Consider the following 18,784-nt stretch of genomic DNA (forward strand, 5'->3'; position numbering starts at 1 on the left):
TCTGCTAGAAATTTTATATCCTTTATTTTTAACAAGAAACTAATATATTGATATTATAACAGTTTTGCCATTTTGTAAATTCTGTTCTGTAAAAGTGAATTGTGATTTTGATCTTTTTGTTTTGTTTTGTTTTTTGTTTTTTGTTTTTTTTTTTTTTGACAGGCAGAGTGGACAGTGAGAGAGACAGAGAGACAGGTCTTCCTTTTGCCGTTGGTTCACCCTCCAGTGGCCGCTGCGGCTGGCATACCGCGTTGATCTGATGGCAGGAGCCTGGTGCTTCTCCTGGTCTCCCATGGGGTGCAGGGCCCAAGCACTTGGGCCATCCTCCACTGCACTCCCTGGCCACAGCAGAGAGCTGGCCTGATAGAGGGGCAACCGGGACAGAATCCAGCGCCCCAACCGGGACTAGAACCCGGTGTGCCGGCGCTGCAAGGCAGAGGATTAGCCTAGTGAGCCGCTGCACCGGCGTGATTTTGATCTTATTTGGGAAATTTACTTTGAATAATAGCTACAACTTCATTACAATTAAGGATTAACAAAACTTAAGGATTCTTCATAAGCCATAAGTTTTCATATTGAAACAGGTTGATACATTGAGATTCAAATTCTGTTTTTGAGAGAATGGTTTTTTAAAGATATCAATAACATTCTTTTTTTTTTTTTTTAATATTTATTAATTGAAAGGCAAAGCTAGAAAGAGGGAAGGAGACAGAGATCTTCTATCCACTGGTTCACTTCCCAAATGGCCACAACGGCCAGGGCTATGTCAAGCCGAAGCCAGAAACCAGGAGCTTCTTCCAGATCTCCTCCATGGGCACAGAGACCCAGAGACTTGGGCCATCTTCCATTGTTTTCCCAGGCACATTAGCAGAGATCTGGATTAGAAGTAGAGTAGCTGATGGCCTGGGAAAGCAGTTCAAGATGGCCCAAGTCCTTGGGCCCCTGCACCTACATGGAAGACTTAAGAAACTCCTGGCTCCTGGCTCCTGGCTTTGGATCGGCGCAGCTCTGGCAGTTGCGTCCAATTGGGGAGTGAACCAGCGGATGGAAGAACTCTCTTTCTCTCTGCCTCTCTCTGTGTAACTCTGACTTTCAAATAAATAAATAAGTCTCTAAAAAAAAAAAAAAGGAAAAAGTCTGGGGGAAAAAAAGTGGAGCAGCCAGGACTTTAGGCAGCACCTGTATGGGATGCTGGCACTGCAGGAGGCCACAACTTAACTCACTCTGCCACAGTGCTGACCCTAACATTCTCTTTTTTTAAAAAAAAAAAGAATTTGAGAGGCAAAGAGAGAATCAGCGAGAAAAAGAGCACTCCTACCTGCTAGTTCTGTCCTCAAATGCCTGCAATGCCTAGAACTGATGATGAGCGTCAGGAACTCTAAGTCTCCCATGTTAATGATAGGATTCCAGTTACTTGAGCCATCACCACTGGAGGAGGGGTCTACATTGGCAGGAAGCTAGAATCAGGAGCTAGAGCCAAATATCAAACTCAGGTACTCTGATATGTAACAATGTTTTAAGTCAGCATCTTAACTTCTAGGCTAATTGCCTGCACTGATATATGACTTTTTTTTTTTTTTTAAGATTTATTTTATTTATTTGAAAGGCAGAGTTACAGAGAGAGGTCTTCTAATCTCTGGTTCACTCCCTAAATGGCTGCCAGCAACCGGGGTTGGGCCAGGCCGAAGCCAGGAGCAGGAGCTTCTTCTGGGTCTCACATGGGTGCAGAAGCTAAGGATTTGGGCCATCCTCTGCAGATTTCCCAGGCGCATTAACAGGGAACAGCATCAGAAGTGGAGCAGCCGGGACTTGAACCTGTGCTCATATGGGATACCAGTGTTGCGGGCAGCGACTTAAACCCAGCCAGCCTCAATAAATAATATTTTTTAAGCTGCTATTCTTCAGGCTAGCCATATTTCTTGGCTGAATTCTCTTTTTGTTTAGAAAAAAAGTAAGAATAACTAAATTGAATATGCCCATAGATTTAAGCTAGTTCATTCAAGGTAGCTTCTAAACTCTCTTCTAATTAACTTCTGTATTTTAGATTAAAGCTTTCTGCATTGAACCAAGATAAACTGTTAACTGATATAAATAGAAACCTGTGGGAAAAAATGAGATGCTGCTCCGATGAAGAGGTACTTTTCTCTCATTTTCTGAATGAGAATCAGCAGAAACATTTTGCACAACATTTTTGTAAAATAGTTTTCAATAATTACTGATAAGTTCTTCAACTTATTTCTTAAATGTAATATGCGGCCAATGTCTTATTTAATTATATACTAGACTGTTAATATTATAATCTTTCCAAATTTGTGGTGATCAATTTAACATGAAATATACTTGGAGCTTATTTGGAGTTTCTTCCTTTCCATTTGCCTTTCAATTAAATATAGAAGAAAAGACTGACTTGAATTGGTTAAATAATAAACAAGCCATTTTATATGTTCCCTAATGTATTAAAAGACTGTCATTTTCTAATTCATAATGTAAGTGAATCAACCTAATATAAAAAAGTGTTTCATTAACTAAGAGCCTGTCATTGTCTCATATCTATATGAATAAATGAATTAAAGACATCAGTCCAAATTGAAATCTTTGGTTTTGTTCTTAAACAATTACATGGAATTAAGTTCCCAAATGATAAGTGTCTTGCCACAGGAAACACAGTGTGAGAATAGCAAAGTCTAGCACATGGCAACTGAAAACCCTTCCCAGACTGTTTGCTTTTCTGATTCATTTGTTTTAGTGCAGTGTACTCTTTAACTCTCCCTTACAGCTGAAGGCCTTTGGGATTTACCTTAACAAAATAAAATCACGTTTTACCAAGATGACTAAAGTCTTCACTCACCAAGGAAAAGTGGCTCTGTACAGCAAGCTGGTGCACTCAGCTCAGGTAATTTAAGAATGTTAACAGTAAAGAAAGAAAGGACGATTAAAACTACTTTATAATGGTTGTAGAATATGAACAATGTTCCTTAAGAGACATGAAAATGAGACTTGGGCAAATGTTCATAAAAGGTGAGGTTCAAATGTTCTGAAGTGGCAAATCCTGGCATCTTCAGCAACACTGAAATATAGTGACTTATAAGCCTGTGTTTCCATGTGAAATATTGTTATCCATTATACGTATGGGATTCTAGGCTCCCATTGCTAAAGACTATAGTATTATCTTCCCAATAGTCCATGCCAGCTATATTTGTGTGTACTTGTGTTTAAAGTTGCACTTCTCAGTGATCATCCTTTTAAAAAACTGTGCATGAAAAACTTTCCCATGACAAATAAGTATAGGAAATGCCACATGCAATATTCACTTTTAGAGCAATACAACTCATTAGTTCAGATTTGAAGCTTTGACCTTTGTTTTAAGATTTCTGCTTTCATGATTAAGACATAGCAGTTATTTTACCAATTAGAGCTATTTCTAATGTTTTATTGGGATGTTTAACTTTATGCACTGTAATGTTTTGTGTTTAGAATCAGAGAGAGAAACTTCAGATAAGGATAGATGAGATGGATGACATACTTAAGAAGATCAGTAATTGTCTCACTGATGTGGAAAAAGGTAAAGTATTTTAAATAATTTTCCAAAAGACAATTTAATCTAAATGTTTCCTTAGAGTGTAGATGGTTGATGTCAATATGCTGAACTTGTATCACTAGCTTGAACCATTAAATTAGAGCAAATTAAAGCCCTTTTACTGTAAGCATACATAACACAATCAGAAAGCTCAAGAAAATGCATCTCTGGAAAGTTCCTCATAACCTAGACCATAATCTTGTATTTTATCTGCATTTTATAATTATCTTTTTTTTTTTTTTTTTTTTTTGGACAGGCAGAGTTAGACAGTGAGAGAGAGAGAGACAGAGAGAAAGGTCTTCCTTTTCCGTTGGGTCACCCCCCAAATGGCCGCTGCGGCCTGCGCGCTGTGCCGATCCAAAGCCAGGAGCCAGGTGCTTCTTCCTGGTCTCCCATGCGGGTGCAGGGCCTAAGCACTTGGGCCATCTTCCACTGCACTCCCAGGCCACAGCAGAGAGCTAGACTGGAAGAGGAGCAACCAGGACAGAATCTGGCGCCCCAGCCAGGACTAGAACCCGGGGTACTGGCGCCGCAGGCGGAGGATTAGCCAAGTGAGGTACGGCGCCGGCCTCCATTTTATAATTATCTAACTTTTGATTTTGGCCTCTCGTAAACCCAACCTGTTAGTATTGTTCTTCTCAAATTGCTTTCTCAAAAATTATAAAATTCCACATAATCACCAAATTTGGTTTGTCTCAACTGTTTTAGCCACTTTGACCTCTATAAGCATTTAACATTGCTGATTGTTCTTTTCTTCTTAAAACTTTCATCTCTCTTAACCTTCATGATATTGCTCTCTTGTGACTCTATTCTTTTAGCTCCTCTGTTGACCTATCTCTCTCTAACCCCTTGTTAGATCTAGATTTTATTTTTTTCTATATTCTCACACCTAATGCTTTCATCTGTTCTAATACTGATGTTTATGTGCCTGATCCCCAAATCCAATTAAATACCTCAAGTATTTGTTGAGTACCTCCTACATGCCAGACACTATACTTATCACTAAAAAAATAAAATAAAAATAAAAAGATATGGGGGCCGGTGCTGTGGTGCAGAGGCTTAATGCCCTGGCCTGAAGTGCCGGCATCCCATATGGGTGCCTGTTAGAGTCTCAGCTGCTCCACTTCTGATCCAGCTCTCTGCTATGGCCTGGGAAAGCAGTAGAAGATGGCTCAATTCCTTGGGCTCCTGCACCCACATTGGAGACCCTGTATTTTATCTGCATTTTATAATTATCTTTTTTGTTGTTGTTTTTTTGGAAGGGCAGAGTTAGACAGTGAGAGAGACAGAGAGACAGAGAGAAAGGTCTTCCTTTTCCGTTGGTTCACCTCCCAAATGGCCGCCAGAAGAAGTTCCTGGCTCCTGGCTTCGGATAGGCTCAACTCTGGCCGTTGCGGCTAATTTGGGAGTGAACCAGTGGATGGAAGACCTCTCTCTCTCTCTCTCTCTCTCTACCTCTCCTCTCTCTCTGTAACTCTGACTCTCAAATAAGTAAATAAATCTTTAAAAAAAAAAAAAGATACGGGGCTGGAATTGTGGCTCAGCACATTAAACCATAACCTGTACCAGTATTGTGGTACAGTGGGTTAAGCAGCAGATTTTCATGCCAGCATCCCATATCCAAGTGATGAAGTCCCTGTTCCTCCTCTTTCTATCCAGCTTCCTGCTAATGTGCTTGGGAAGGCAACAGAGGATGGTTCAAGTGCTTAGGGCCCCTGCTGCTCATGTGGGCTCATGTGGGAGACCAGAATGGAGTTCCTGGCTACTGACTTTGGCCTGGCCCAGAACTGGCTGTTAAACCAGAAAATGGAAGATCTCTTTCTCTCTTCCTCCTCATCTTTCTTCTTCTCTTCCTCCCTCTCTCTCCATCATTCTGCCTTTCAAATAAATAAGTTAATAAATCTTAAGAAAAAAAAATCAAGAGTGGCTCACATTGCGGCATAACAGGTTGAACAACCACCTGCAACTATGGTATCCCATATCGACATCAGTTCCAGTTCTGGCTGCTCCATTTCCAATCTAACTTCCTGCTAATACACCAGAGAAAGCAGTGAAGATGACTCACTTTATAGTGCTTGGGCCTCTGCCACCCACATGGAGAACCTAGATGAAGCTCTTGGCCACCAGCTTTAGCCTGGCCCAGCCCTGCCTGTTGTGGACATTTGGGGAGTAAACAAGCTTTTGGAAGATCTTTCTCTGTCTCTCCCCCTCCCCATAACTCTGTCTGTCTATAATTAAATATTATCTTAAAAAGGTTTTTGTATATCTACTTTTTAAAATTTCTTTTCAGCTGGCGCCGTGGCTCAATAGGCTAATCTTCCGCCTGTGGCGCCGGCACACTGGGTTCTAGTCCCAGTCGGGGCACCAGATTCTGTTCTGGTTGCCCCTCTTCCAGACCAGCTCTCTGCTGTGGCCTGGGAGTACAGTGGAGGATGGCCCAAGTGCTTGGGCCCTGCACCCCATGGGAGACCAGAAGAAGCACCTGGCACCTGGCTCCTGCCTTCAGATCAGCACGGTGCGCCAGCCGTGGCGGCCATTGGAGGGTGAACCAACAGCAAAAGGAAGACCTTTCTCTTTATCTCTCTCTCTGACTGTCCACTCTGCCTGTCAAAAATAAATAAATAAATTAATTAATTAATTTCTTTTCTTTTCCCTAAGACTAATCTTTCCATCTATACTTTTACTTCACCCCTCTTGTCTTCTCAGGAATCTTATATCACTCATGTTCCCTTTTCTCATGCATATTCAGACCTCTTCATTTCTAAAAATATGTTCACATGTGTCCCATCTTTTATTTATATTTTTTAAGATTTATTTATTTATTTGACAGAATTACGGGGCCGGCACCATGGTGCAATAGGTTAATCCTCCGCCTGCTGCGCCAGCATGCTGTATGGGTACCGGATCTAGTCCTGGCTGCTCCTCTTCCGATCCAGCTCTTTGCTATGGCCTGGGAAAGCAGTAGAAGATGGCCAAAGTCCTTGGTTCCCTGCACCCACGTGGGAGTCCAGGAAGAAGCACCTGGCTCCTGGCTTCAGATTGGCGCAGCTCCGGCCATTTAGGACATCTAGGGAGTAAACCAACAGAAGGAAGACCTTTCTCTCTGTCTTTTCCTCTCACTGTCTTTAACTCTACCTCTCAAATAAATAAATAAAATCTTTAAAAAAAGAAAAAGAGTTAGAGAGAGAAGGAGAGGCAGAGAGAGAGAGGTCTTCCATCCACTGGTTCACTCCCCAAATGGCCACAATGGGTGGAGCTACACCAATCCAAAGCTAGGAGCCAGTTGTTCTGGGTCTCCCATGCGGGTGCAGGGGCCCAAGGATTTGGGCCATCTTCTACTGCTTTCCCAGGCCATAGCAGAGAGCTGGATCAGAAATGGAACAGCCGGGTCTTGAACTGGCACCCATAAGGAATGCTGGCACTGCAGGCAGCGGCTTTACTCGCTACACTATGATTCGTATAGCTCAAGAGTAAATGTGGACAGCATTGTGGCACAGTGAGTTAAGATCCCACTTGGGATGCCTGCCTCAAATTTTAGAGTGCTAATTCAAGTCTCATCTTCTACACTTCAAATCCAGTTAACTGCAAATACCCCCTTGGGACAGCAAATGATGGCTCCAGTGCTTGGTTTCCTACACCCACATATAGCACCTGGATGGAGTTCTTGGCTCCTCAATTTGACCTGGCCCAACCCTGGCTGTTGCATGCATCTGGGGACTGAATCAGTGGATGTAAAATCAATCAGTACCCATGTATGTGTATGGGTGTTTGTGTCTGTCTCTGTCTTTCGAATAAATAAATAAATACATCTTTTGAAAAAGTAGGGGCCAGCGCCGTGGCTCATTTAGTTAATCCTCCGCCTGTGGCGCCAGCATCCCATGTGGGCACCAAGTTCTTAGTCCTGGTTGCTCCTCTTCCAGTCCAGCTCTCTGCTGTGGCCCGGGAGGGCAGTGGAGGATGGCCCAAGTGCTTGGGCCCCTGCACCCATGTGGGAGACCAGGAGGAGGCACATGGCTCCTGGCTTCAGATCGGTGCAGCACCAGCTGTAGCGGCCATTTTGGGGGGTGAACCAATGGAAGGAAGACCTTTCTCTCTGTCTCTCACTGTCTACAACTCTACCTGTCAAATAAATAAATAAAAAATAAAAAGTAAAGGTATTTTTATGGTAAAATCTAAATTTGGTTTAGTTATAGGGAAATGGAAAGGGGCTGTTTGGATATCCATAACATCATTCATGGGCCATACAAAATGATCAAATTAAAAACTAGCCTGCTTGGGCCGGCATTGTGGCCTGTAAGGTAAAATCCACCACCTGAGACACCAGCATCCAAGATGGGCACTGTTTCAAGTCCCAGATGTTTCACTTCTGATCCAGCACCCTTTTAATGCACCTGGGAAAGCAGCAAAAAATGGCCCAAGTGCTTGAGCCCCTGCACTTAAGTGGGAGATCCAGAAGAAGCTCCTGACTGCTGGCTTTAGGGCTGGCCAATTGTAGCCATTTGGAGAGTGAACCAGCAGATGAGATTTTGTTTGTGTGTGTCTTCCTCTCTCTGTGTAACTCTTTAAAATAAATAGATAAATCTTTTATTTAAAAGAATTAGCCTGATGTATATTTATTGAATTTTGAGTCTGGCCTCCAATTGCCTTGGTGGGACCAGAGCAAGGATTGACTCCTATATTTCAAATTTAAATGTGTTTATATATTTTTTAATTTTTACATTTATTTATTTTATTTATTTGAGAGGCAGACAGAGAGCTGAGCCAAATTCTGGGCCATGCTGAAGCTGGGAGCCAGGAACTCAAGTCTCCCACATGTTGACAAGGACCCAAGTAATTGAGCCATCACCTGTTGCCTCCCGGGGTGTGTATTAGTAGAAAGCTAGAATTGAGAAAGGAGCTGAGACTGGAACCCAGGCACTCTAAAATAAGATGTGAGCCTCCCAAGTAGCATCTTTTTTTTTTTTTTTTTTTTTTTTTAAGATTTATTTATTTATTTGAAAGAGTTACATAAAACAAGAGACAGAAAGTGTGAGATCTTCCATCCGCTGGTTCACTCCCCAAATGTTGGGCTGCAACTGCTGGAGCTGGGCCAGTCTGAAGCCAGGAACCAACAGCTTCCTCCATGTCTCCCACATGGGTGCAAGGACCCAAGGACTTGGACCATCCTCTGCTGCTTTTACAGAAGCAACAGCAGGGAGCTGGATCGTAAGTGGAGCAGCCGGGACACAAACTGGTGCCCATATGGGATGCTAGCACTATAGACAGCGGCTTTATTCACTACGTCACAGTTCCAGCCAACATCTTTTTTTAAAGATTGATTTAATATTTATTTGAAAGGCAGTATTAGAGAGAAGGAGAGACAGAGAGATCCTTTATCCACTAGTTCACTCCCCAAATGACTGCAATGGCTGAGGCTGGACCAGATCAAAGCCAGAAGCTGGGAGCTTCCAGGTCTCCCACATGGGTGCAGGAGCCTAAGGACTTGGGCCATCCTCTACTGCTTTTATGGTGCATTAGCAGGGAACTGGATTGGAAGTGGAACAGCTGGGATTCAAACTGGCACCCATAAGGGATGCTGGCACTGCAGGCCTTGGCATTAACCCACTGTGTCACATCTCTGGCCTCCCCAATAGCATCTTAACCTGTATGCTAAGTGTCCATTTCATTCATGTATTTTTATATGTATGTTTGTTCCTACTTAGCCCATGGGGGTTGCCTAACAATAACTTTCATACATGCAAATTATATATTTAACAATTTCTGTCTCAGAGTGAGAAGATGCTAGTGGAAATCACTGCTGTATGACTTAAAGTTCACTGATCTGCCACTTCAAATCTGTATGTGAAATTATACTTCAGTGTTTTATTGGCAGGGAAAGGTAGGTATTTTGTGGAATATTCCCAGTGCTTCATTCTGGGACCAACTATCTGTCTAATGTTTAATAATATATTATTAACTGAGTTATTCTAATGCATGTTGTCTCTTTTAGAAACTAATAATTTGGAAGATGAAGAGAAAGAGAATCCTATAGAAGAATGGAGTTCTGAAATGAGAGCTGCAGAGAAAGGTAACTGAATTAGTTAATAACACAAATGTGCTTCTGTTCTGAGTTGATTATATGATGGTACGTCAAAAAGGTCATGGAAAACAGAATTGAAAGGTATGTTTAGGGGCTAGCATTGTGGCAAAGCTGGTTAAGCTGCTGCCTGTGATGCAGTCATCCCAATGGCACCAGTTCAAGTCCTGGTGCTTCACTTATGACTCTTTCTGTGTGTGAGTGTGTGTGTTTCCCTTTCTCTCTCTCCAAAACTGTGTTTTTCAAGTAAATAAAATAAATCTTAAAAAAAAAAGTTGGAACTGGTACTGTGGTGTAGAAGGTTAAGCCTTGGCCTGTACTGTCAGCATCCCATATGTACGCCAGTTTAAGTCCTGGTTGTTCCAGTTCCAATCCAGCTCCATGCTAATGTGCCTGGGGAAGCAGTGGAGATTGCCCAGGTACTTGGGCCCTTGCACCCGCGTGGGAGACCTGCAAGAAGCTCCTGGCTTTGGCCTAGCCCAGCCTGTTATAGCCATTTGGGGAGTGAACCAGTGCATAAAAGCTCTCTGTCTCTCTCCTTCTTTCTGTGTTTCTGCCTTTCAAATAAATAAATAAATCTTTAAAAAAATTAAAATCAATCAATTAAATCTAATTAATTTATTTTGATTTTAATTAATTAACTTTAAAATCTATTTTGTTGCCAAAAAAGTTCATACTTTTTAAAATTCTGTTGTATTTAAGTGAGATTAAGTCAAATAAAATTTTCTTTTTTTAAAGTCAATTTTTTTTGAAGATTTATTTATTTTACTTGAAAGTCAGAGTTACACAGAGAGAGAAGGAGAGGCAGAGAGAGAGAGAGGTCTTTTATCCCTGGTTCATTCCCCAATTAGCCCCAATGGCTGGAGCTGCACTGATCCGAAGCTAGGAGCCAGGAGCTTCTTCTGGATCTCCCATGTGGGTGCAGGGGCCCAAGGGCTTGAGCCATCTTCTACTGCTAGTCAAATAAAATTTTCAATAAAACATGATTTTTCTAGCAGCATTCTAATATGTCCTTTGTTTTGTTTTCAAAGAATTGGAACAGCTAAAAACTGAAGAAGAGGAGCTTCAAAGGTCAGTCTTCAATCCTAGTATTAAAAAGCATCTTCAGCCGGCACCGTGGCTCACTAGGCTAATCCTCCGCCTTGCTGCGCCGGCACACCGGGTTCTAGTCCCAGTCGGGGCACCAGATTCTGTCCCAGTTGCCCCTCTTCCAGGCCAGCTCTCTGCTGTGGCCCGGGAGTGCAGTGGAGGATAGCCTAGGTGCTTGGGCCCTGCACCCCATGGGAGACCAGGAGAAGCACCTGGCTCCTGGCTTCAGATCAGCGCAGTGCGCTGGCTGCAGCACACCGGCCGCGGTGGCCATTGGAGGGTGAACCAACAGTAAAGGAAGACCTTTCTCTCTGTCTCTCTCTCTCACTGTCCACTCTGCCTGTCCAAAAAAAAAAAAAAAAGCGTCTTGCTAAATTTCTCAAAACTTAATGACTTCCTGTCTTCAGAGACTGACAAAAAGGACTGGGGACATGAGTATTAGCTAAAAACTTAGAACTTACACTTTACTTTGCATTGAACTCTGGCATCCATCTTATTTATAATATTCTCAAAGCTGTTACTGTTTATTGGGCATTAATCCAAGGCAGTATTTCCCAAGCTTGAATATTATCAAGATCCTTTCAAAGAAAGTAAACCTAGCATTAAAGTGTTTTTATATTGTGAAGTTGTGAATCCCATATTCAAAATGCTTGAGACCAGAAGTGTTTCTGAGTTAAGGTTTTAGAACCTTGCATGTGCTTCACCAGTTGAGTATCTATAATCTGAAAATCCAAAATCTGAAATGTTCCAAAATCTAAAAATTTTGAGTACCAAGACACTTTGGATTTTCAGATTAGGGGATGCTCAATACTTAAATAACTGTAAAATGAAGTGTATATTTTTTAGGCTTACAAATCATATTCAAATCTAAGATGAAAAGAAATGAAGTACAAGTAACAAGGCAAAAAACCATAAAATTCCAATTGACAACATTAATTTGAAAGGTGATAATGTTGGGCTGAAATTAAATTTGATGCTAGCAAAATGACTAACAAAGCATAAATTCTGTTTAGCTCTACAAATTAAGCAAAACCAAACAGGCAACAAAGTTACTGCATTTGTCAGTTTTAAGGTCAGCATATTTTTGAAATATTTTGTGCTTGTTTTATCATAAAATAAAATATATTATTTAATATTAATAATGCTACATGTGAATTCCAGATGTCTTCATGGTTCCTATTTTGAGAGAGTGATTTACACCTTTCCTAAAAAGATCTACTTCTGTTTTGGTTGTTAAGATTTATTTATTCATTTGAAAGATGGATTTACAGAGAGAGAGAGTCAAAAAGATATCTTCCATTCTATGGTTCACTCTCAAATGGCTGCAATAGCCAGGATGGGGCAAAGCCTTAAGCCAGAAGCCTGGAACTTTGTGTGGATCTCCTGTGGGTGGCAGAGGCCTGAATAGTTGGGCCATCTTCCACTGTGTTACCAGGCACATTAGCAGGTACGTGGATTGGAAGTAGAGTAGCTGGTACTCAAACCTGATGCTTGTGTTACAGGTGGTGGCTTAACCTGCTGTACTATGACACCAGCCCCAAAAAGATCTGCTTCTTCTAGTCTAATGCCTTTTTTTTTTTTTTTTTTTTTTTTGACAGGCAGAGTTAGAGACAGAGAGAAAGGTCTCCCTTTTCCGTTGGTTTACCCCCTAAGTGGCCGCTACAGCCGGCGCACTGCACTGATCCAAAGCCAGGAGCCAGGTGCTTCCTCCTGATCTCCCATGCAGGTGCAGGGCCCAAGGACTTGGGCCATCCTCCCCTGCCTTCCCGGGCCACATAGAGAGCTGGACTGGAAGAGGAGCAACCGGGACAGAACCGGCGCCCCAACCAGGACTAGAACCTGGGGTGCCGGTGCCATAGGCAAAGGATTAGCCTAGTGAGCCGCGGCACCGGCTGTCTAATGCTTTTCAAAAATCAAAACTAGGGGCCTGCGCCGCGGCTCACTAGGCTAATCCTCCACCTAGCGGCGCCGGCACACCGGGTTCTAGTCCCGGTCGGGGTGCCGGATTCTTTCCCGGTTGCCCCCCCTTCCAGGCCAGCTCTCTGCTGTGGCCCGGGAAGGCAGTGGAGGATGGCCCAGGTGCTTGGGCCCTGCACCCCATGGGAGACCAGGAGAAGCACCTGGCTCCTGCCTTCGGATCAGCGCGGTGCGCAGGCCGTAGCACACCAGCCGCGGCGGCCATTGGAGGGTGAACCAACGGCCAAAGGAAGACCTTTCTCTCTGTCTCTCTCCCTCACTGTCCACTCTGCCTGTCAAAAAAAAAAAAAAAAAAAAAAAAAAAAATCAAAAGTAGGGCCAGTGTTGTGGTACAGCAAGCTAAACTGCCACCTGCAATGCTGGCATCCCATGTGGGAGTACCAGTTTGAATCACGGCTGCTACAGTTCTTTCCAGTCCTCTACTTAGGTGCTTGGGAAAGCAGTGGAGGGCTGTCTGCCATCCACATGGGAGACCCAGGGGTTCTGGGTTCCTGGCTTCAGACTGGACCGGCCCCAGCCATTTCAGGGGAATGAACCAGCCAATAGAAGATCTCTATCGGGGTCGGAGCTGTGGCTTAGCAGGTAAAGCCACCTCCTGCAGTGCCAACATCCCATATGGGCACTGGTTCGAGTCCCAGTTGCTCCATTTCCAGTCCAGCTCCCTGCTGTGGCCTGGGAAAGCAGAAGATGGCCCAAGTCCTTGGACCCCGTACCCACGTGGGAAACCTGGGAGAAGCTCCAGCTCAGGGCTTAAGATTGGCATAGCTCTGGCCATTGCAGCCATTTGGGGAGTGAACCAGAGGATGGAAGACTCACACTCTCTCTCTCTCCCTCTCTCTCCCCCTCTCCCTCTCCCCCTCCCTCTCCCTCTCCCCCTCCCTCTCTCTCTCCCTCTCCCCCTCCCCTTCTCTCTCTCTCCCCCCCACCTCTTTGTAACTCTGCCTTTCAAATAAATAAATAAATAAATCTTTATTTAAAAAAAAATATCTCTCTCTCCCCCTCCACTGCAAATAAATAAATAAGTACATCTTCAAAAATCAAACTAAACCAAGAATTTAGAAATGGATGCCATTCATTTTCATTATTACTTCTCTGGGGAGCTAGCCAGCATGTGACTCCTTATTATAAACTTTTTAAAATAATAAAGTCTGGGGCTGGAACTTTGGCTTGGTGGTTATAAACCAGCATACCCACATCACATATCAGAGTATAAGAGTGCGTAGGTTCAGTACCTGCCTCTGGCTCCTGATTCCAGCTTCCTGCTAATGCTGACCCTGAGAGGCAGCAGTGGTGACTAAAGAGGTTAGATTCCTGCCATCCATGTGGGAGACCTGCATTGAGTTCCTGACTCCTGGCTTTAGCACCCCTGGTCGCTGTAGAGAATGGATCCAAAAATGGAATATCAGTCTCTCTATACCTCTACCTCTACTTGTCTGTCTCTCTGTGTCTCAAATGGATAAATAAAAATGTTTTAAATGTACAAATTAAAGTCTGAATTCTCTAGCAAAGAACTTATGTTTCTGTGAATACCTGGTTTCATTTGCAGAAATCTTTCAGAACTGGAAATACAGAGAAAGCAGACCCTTGCTCAAATAGACTTGATGCAAAAACAAACAAGTAGAACTAAGGAACTACTGGATCAGTTGAGGTAAGAAAGAGCAAGTGTCATTTGTGTTTTATCCTGTGTCTCAGTGGTTATGTAAACCTGCTGGAACAGTTGATTGGTTTTTAATATGCTGCTACAAGGTTTTGTTTTTAAGATTTATTTTATTTATTTGAAAGACAGTTACAGAGAGAGGTCTTCCATCCACTGGTTCACTCCTCAAATGGCTGTAATGTCCAGAGCTGAGCCGATCCAAAGCTGGAAGCCAAGAACCTCCTCCAGGTCTCCCACTTGGGTGCAGGAACCCAAGGCCTTGGGCCATCCTTGGGCCATCCTCCAATGCTTTTCCAGGCGCATTAGCAGGGGAGCTGGATTGGAAGTGGCTCATGTGGGACTCAAACCACTGCCTATAGCAGATGCTGGTGCTGCAGTCCAGGGCTTTAAGCCACTGTGCCACAGCTCCTGCTCCTGCCACAAAGTTTTTAACCTGTAGTATGGTGCAGCCTCAGAAAGTTAGTGTACCCCTTGCTAAGCTGAAAATATACAGAGTAAGAAAACTATGGAATTATAACTTAAAAACATGTAATCCTTTCCACTGCATAGACTTGGTTTTTCTCTGGTATATAGTTGAAAATTAAGTTCTTATTTCTTTCAATAAACTAAGATTATTTTACAATCACAATATTTAAGTTAAAACATTATCTCCAAATCTGATGGAAAAACACCAGCAACTGCTCTTGGTACTGTTTGTGTGGTATCAGTTCTCTCTCTTTTATCTTAAAAAATATATGTACTTTTTATCTTGTTTATCTCTCTCCAGTTTGTCTGAATGGGATGTCATTGAGTGGAGTGATGATCAAGCTGTATTCAACTTTGTTTATGACACAATAGAACTCACCATTACCTTTGGAGAGCCAGTAGGTGAGTAGCACAAGTAAAATAATCTTTTGTAGAAAAATGAGTGGCTACATTCATTCAGGATTCAAATTTTACTTTACTACAATAGTAACTATTGACATGATAAAAGCACTGCTGAAAATCTTACAAGAGTCAATCACTTTAGTGTTAATTGAATTTTATTTTATTAGATGAAGAATAAAAATGCCACTACTAAAAATTACTTTTTGTTGAATTACATTAGATGATAAAATTTTGCCTATCCAAATAATGTTCAGGGTTCCTTTTTTTCTTTATATGTTGTTGTAGAAAGTGTACTTTAATGGCTGATAATTTTTGACTATTTTTTTTCTTCCGGTATGTAAGAATTAGTCAATTAGTCAATTGGAAGTTTTTGTGTGTATATATAGACCTATCATACCAGTTTGAGTCCTGGCTGCTCCACCTCTGATCTAGCTCCCTGCTGATGTACCTGGGAAGGCTGCAGAAGATGGCTCAAGTTCTTGTTTCGCTGCTACCAATATGGGAGATCAGGATTAAGTTAAAGGTTCCTGGCTTTGGTTGGCTCAGCCCTGGCTTTTGTGGCCATTTGGAGAGTGAACCAGCAGATAGAGGATGTCTCTGTCTCTCTCTCTCTCTCTCTCTCTCCCCCCCCCTTCCCTCTCCCCTCTCCCCTCTCCCCTCTCCCCTCTCCCTCTCCCTCTCCCTCTTCCCTCTCCCTCCCTCCCTCCCTCTCTCCCTCCCCCCATTTTTCTCTTTAACTCTCTGCCTTTCAAATAAATAAGTAAATCTTTTTTTTTTTTTTTTTTTTTTGATAGGCAGAGTGGACAGTGAGAGAGAGAGACAGAGAGAAAGATCTTCCTTTGCTGTTGGTTCACCCTCCAATGGCCACCACAGCTGGCACGCTGCGGCCGGCGCACTGCGCTGATCCGAAGGCAGGAGCCAGGTGCTTCTCCTGGTCTCCCATGAGGTACAGGGCCCAAGCACTTGGGCCATCCTCCACTGCACTCCCAGGCCATAGCAAAGAGCTGGCCTGGAAGAGGGGCAACTGGGACAGAATCCAGCGCCCCGACCGGGACTAGAACCCGGTGTGCCGGGGCCGCTAGGTGGAGGATTAGCCTATTGAGCCGCGGTGCCGGCCAATAAGTAAATCTTAAAAAAAAAAAAAAAAAATACGTAGACTTGTCAAAGTAGGTAGAAATTATGATATGGCCACTAGACAGAGTCCCAGCTGTTTTGCCGGAATCTCCTAATTGTCAATACCTTTAGGTCGTTCTTCTTTAATCAGTAAGTTCCTTTTTTCAATGAATATCATCACCTTCGATTCAGGTCCAAAATTAAAACTTTAGAAATTCTCCTATATCTTATTTCCTCAAAGTTTACCTAGGCAAATCATCAGTAAAACATACTGATTTTTATTGCTTAAACTATTTATTTGTTTGTTTGTTTGTTTGTTTGAAAGATACAGAGAAATTTCATCCACTGGTTCACTTGGGCCCCTGCACCCACAAAAGAGACCCAGAAGGAGCTCCTGGCTCCTGTCTTTGGACCGGCTCAGCTCTGGCCATTGCAGCCATTTGGGTAATGAACCAGTGGATGGAAGACACTCTCTCTCTCTCCTCCTCTCTCTTTCTATCTTTCTCCCCCCCCCATAACTCTTTCAAATAAATAAATAAATCTTGTTTAAAAAATGATGACAAGAAATACAGATATTTAGAAAGTAAAATAATACAGTAAAAACAAATACAGTCCTTTTTCCGATTCTTCCTAGTTGGTCTCCCTTTCCTGGACAAGGCCTGTAGAAAGATTACTGAGTTGAATTTTCAGTCTTTGTTAGATGGTAAGTTTAAACATTTAAGCCTTTAAAACTTTGTTGGTATTTTGCAGGTATAAATTATGCCTTAAGAATGCTTTCACTTTTAAGTTAAATTTAAATAATAATAATTTTTCTTGTGAGTAGACATGATTTCTGGGGTAATACCTCATATATTAGATAAGTTTTAAAAGAAATTATTTTTTAGTATTACTAGGCCTTGAGTAGTGATTAATAGTAGCAATTTTCATAATTTAAAAATTACCATTATAAGTACTTCGTGTTGAGAATGTGTATTACTTAATTTCAACACTATGAGGAAGGAATTATTCTTCATCTTACAAATTAGGGAAAGATCAGAAAATTTTAAGTATTATATTTTGGATCACTAAAGACAGAAAGAAATCTTGGGTTTAAACCCAAGTTTATATTACATTTGAACCTATCCTCTTAACCAAATACTATCTGTATATGATAAAAATCTGTTATAGCAGGAATGTCATGTTTCCATATGTGTTATAATTGTGCTTGAAAATAAAAATGAAGAGGATACTTATGTACTAGTAGTTTTAGGGATTTTTTGATTTATAAATTTGTATTTTTAGACAATATCATATAAATGTATAATAAATAATACCCTGCTCTTGATTTTCTTTTCCCCCAGAAAGTAAAGCTCCTCCTTCCTCCCTTTTAGTTCATAAGCTTATTTTCCAGTATATTGAGGAACAGGAATCCTGGAAGAAGAAATGTACCACTCAGCATCAAGTACCCAAGGTAAAGCCTGATTGCAGTATTTAAAGAAAAATTAGCATTAAATATCTCAAGAATCAGAACTGAAAATTTACATTTTACTTCAATTTTTTTTTGGAAAATGGAATTAAAGGATAAAATTTTTGCTGCAAAAATTTTCTGGAATTTGGGGCCAGCATTATGGTGCAGTGGGTAAAGCTGCCATCTGAGAAGCATTCCATATGGGTGCCAGTTGGTGTCCTAGCTACTCCACTTCCAGTCCAGATCCCTGCTAACAGCCTGGGCAAAGCAGTGGAACATGGCCCAAATGTTTGAGCCCCTGCCACCCACATGAGAAACCCAGATGAAGCTCTTCTCTCCTGGCTTTGGCCTGGCCCAGTGCTGGCCATTGTGGCTACCTGGAGAGTGAACCAATGGATGGAAGACCTCTGTTTCTCCCTCTTTCTCTCTGTAACTGTGACTTTTAAGTAAATAGATAAATCTTTTTTTAAAAAAAATTGAAATTTATGCATAGTTTTTTCACAATATACATTTTCCATGAGCTTTCCGAATACCTTTAATATAGTATCCTGAAATGATATATTCAATCATTTAGCTTTTTTATTTCTTTTTAAAATAGCCATTAAATCTTGAAATGTTGGGTGCTGGTACTGTGATTCATCAGGTTAAAACTGCAGCCTGCAGTGCCGACATCCCATAAGGGTGCCAGTTTGAGTCCTGGGTGCTCCACATCTGATTCATCTCCCTGCTAACATGCCTAGGAAAGCAGAGGAAGATGGCCCAAGTTCTTGGGTCCCTACACCCATGTAGGAGACCCAGAGGAAGTTCATGGCTCCTGGCTCCTGATTTTGGCCTGGCCCAGCCCTGGCTATTGAGGCCATTTGGGGAGTGAACCAGCAGATGGAAGTTCTCTCTCTCTTTGTCTTTCCTTCTCTTTCTCTGTAACTCTGCATCTCAAGTAAATAATCTAAAAAAAAAAAAAAAAAAATTGAAATGTTTTCA

The 18,784-nt window shown here is 42.1% G+C and overlaps 1 protein-coding gene across 9 annotated transcripts in view; it reads left to right on the forward strand.

The window, feature by feature from the left end:
* Positions 1-18,784, forward strand: part of KNL1 (kinetochore scaffold 1) — a 79,885-nt gene that overhangs the window by 57,723 nt on the left and 3,378 nt on the right. For 7 of the 9 annotated variants that reach the window (XM_008269188.5, XM_089310064.1, XM_051822502.3 and 4 more), the window contains 9 exons: positions 2,045-2,135; positions 2,777-2,893; positions 3,475-3,562; positions 9,567-9,644; positions 10,685-10,724; positions 14,266-14,367; positions 15,143-15,243; positions 16,991-17,059; positions 17,697-17,806. In XM_008269188.5, the coding sequence (XP_008267410.2) occupies positions 2,045-2,135; positions 2,777-2,893; positions 3,475-3,562; positions 9,567-9,644; positions 10,685-10,724; positions 14,266-14,367; positions 15,143-15,243; positions 16,991-17,059; positions 17,697-17,806 (796 nt within the window). Of the gene's footprint in view, positions 1-2,044; positions 2,136-2,776; positions 2,894-3,474; positions 3,563-9,346; positions 9,367-9,566; positions 9,645-10,684; positions 10,725-14,265; positions 14,368-15,142; positions 15,244-16,990; positions 17,060-17,696; positions 17,807-18,784 lie in introns of those variants that run through there. The other 2 variants (XM_008269189.5, XM_089310065.1) reach the window with 2 other exon arrangements.

Source organism: Oryctolagus cuniculus, chromosome 12, assembly GCF_051225735.1.
Source record: "Oryctolagus cuniculus isolate XC-2025 breed Fujian yellow rabbit chromosome 12, ASM5122573v1, whole genome shotgun sequence".
NCBI lineage: Eukaryota > Metazoa > Chordata > Mammalia > Lagomorpha > Leporidae > Oryctolagus > Oryctolagus cuniculus.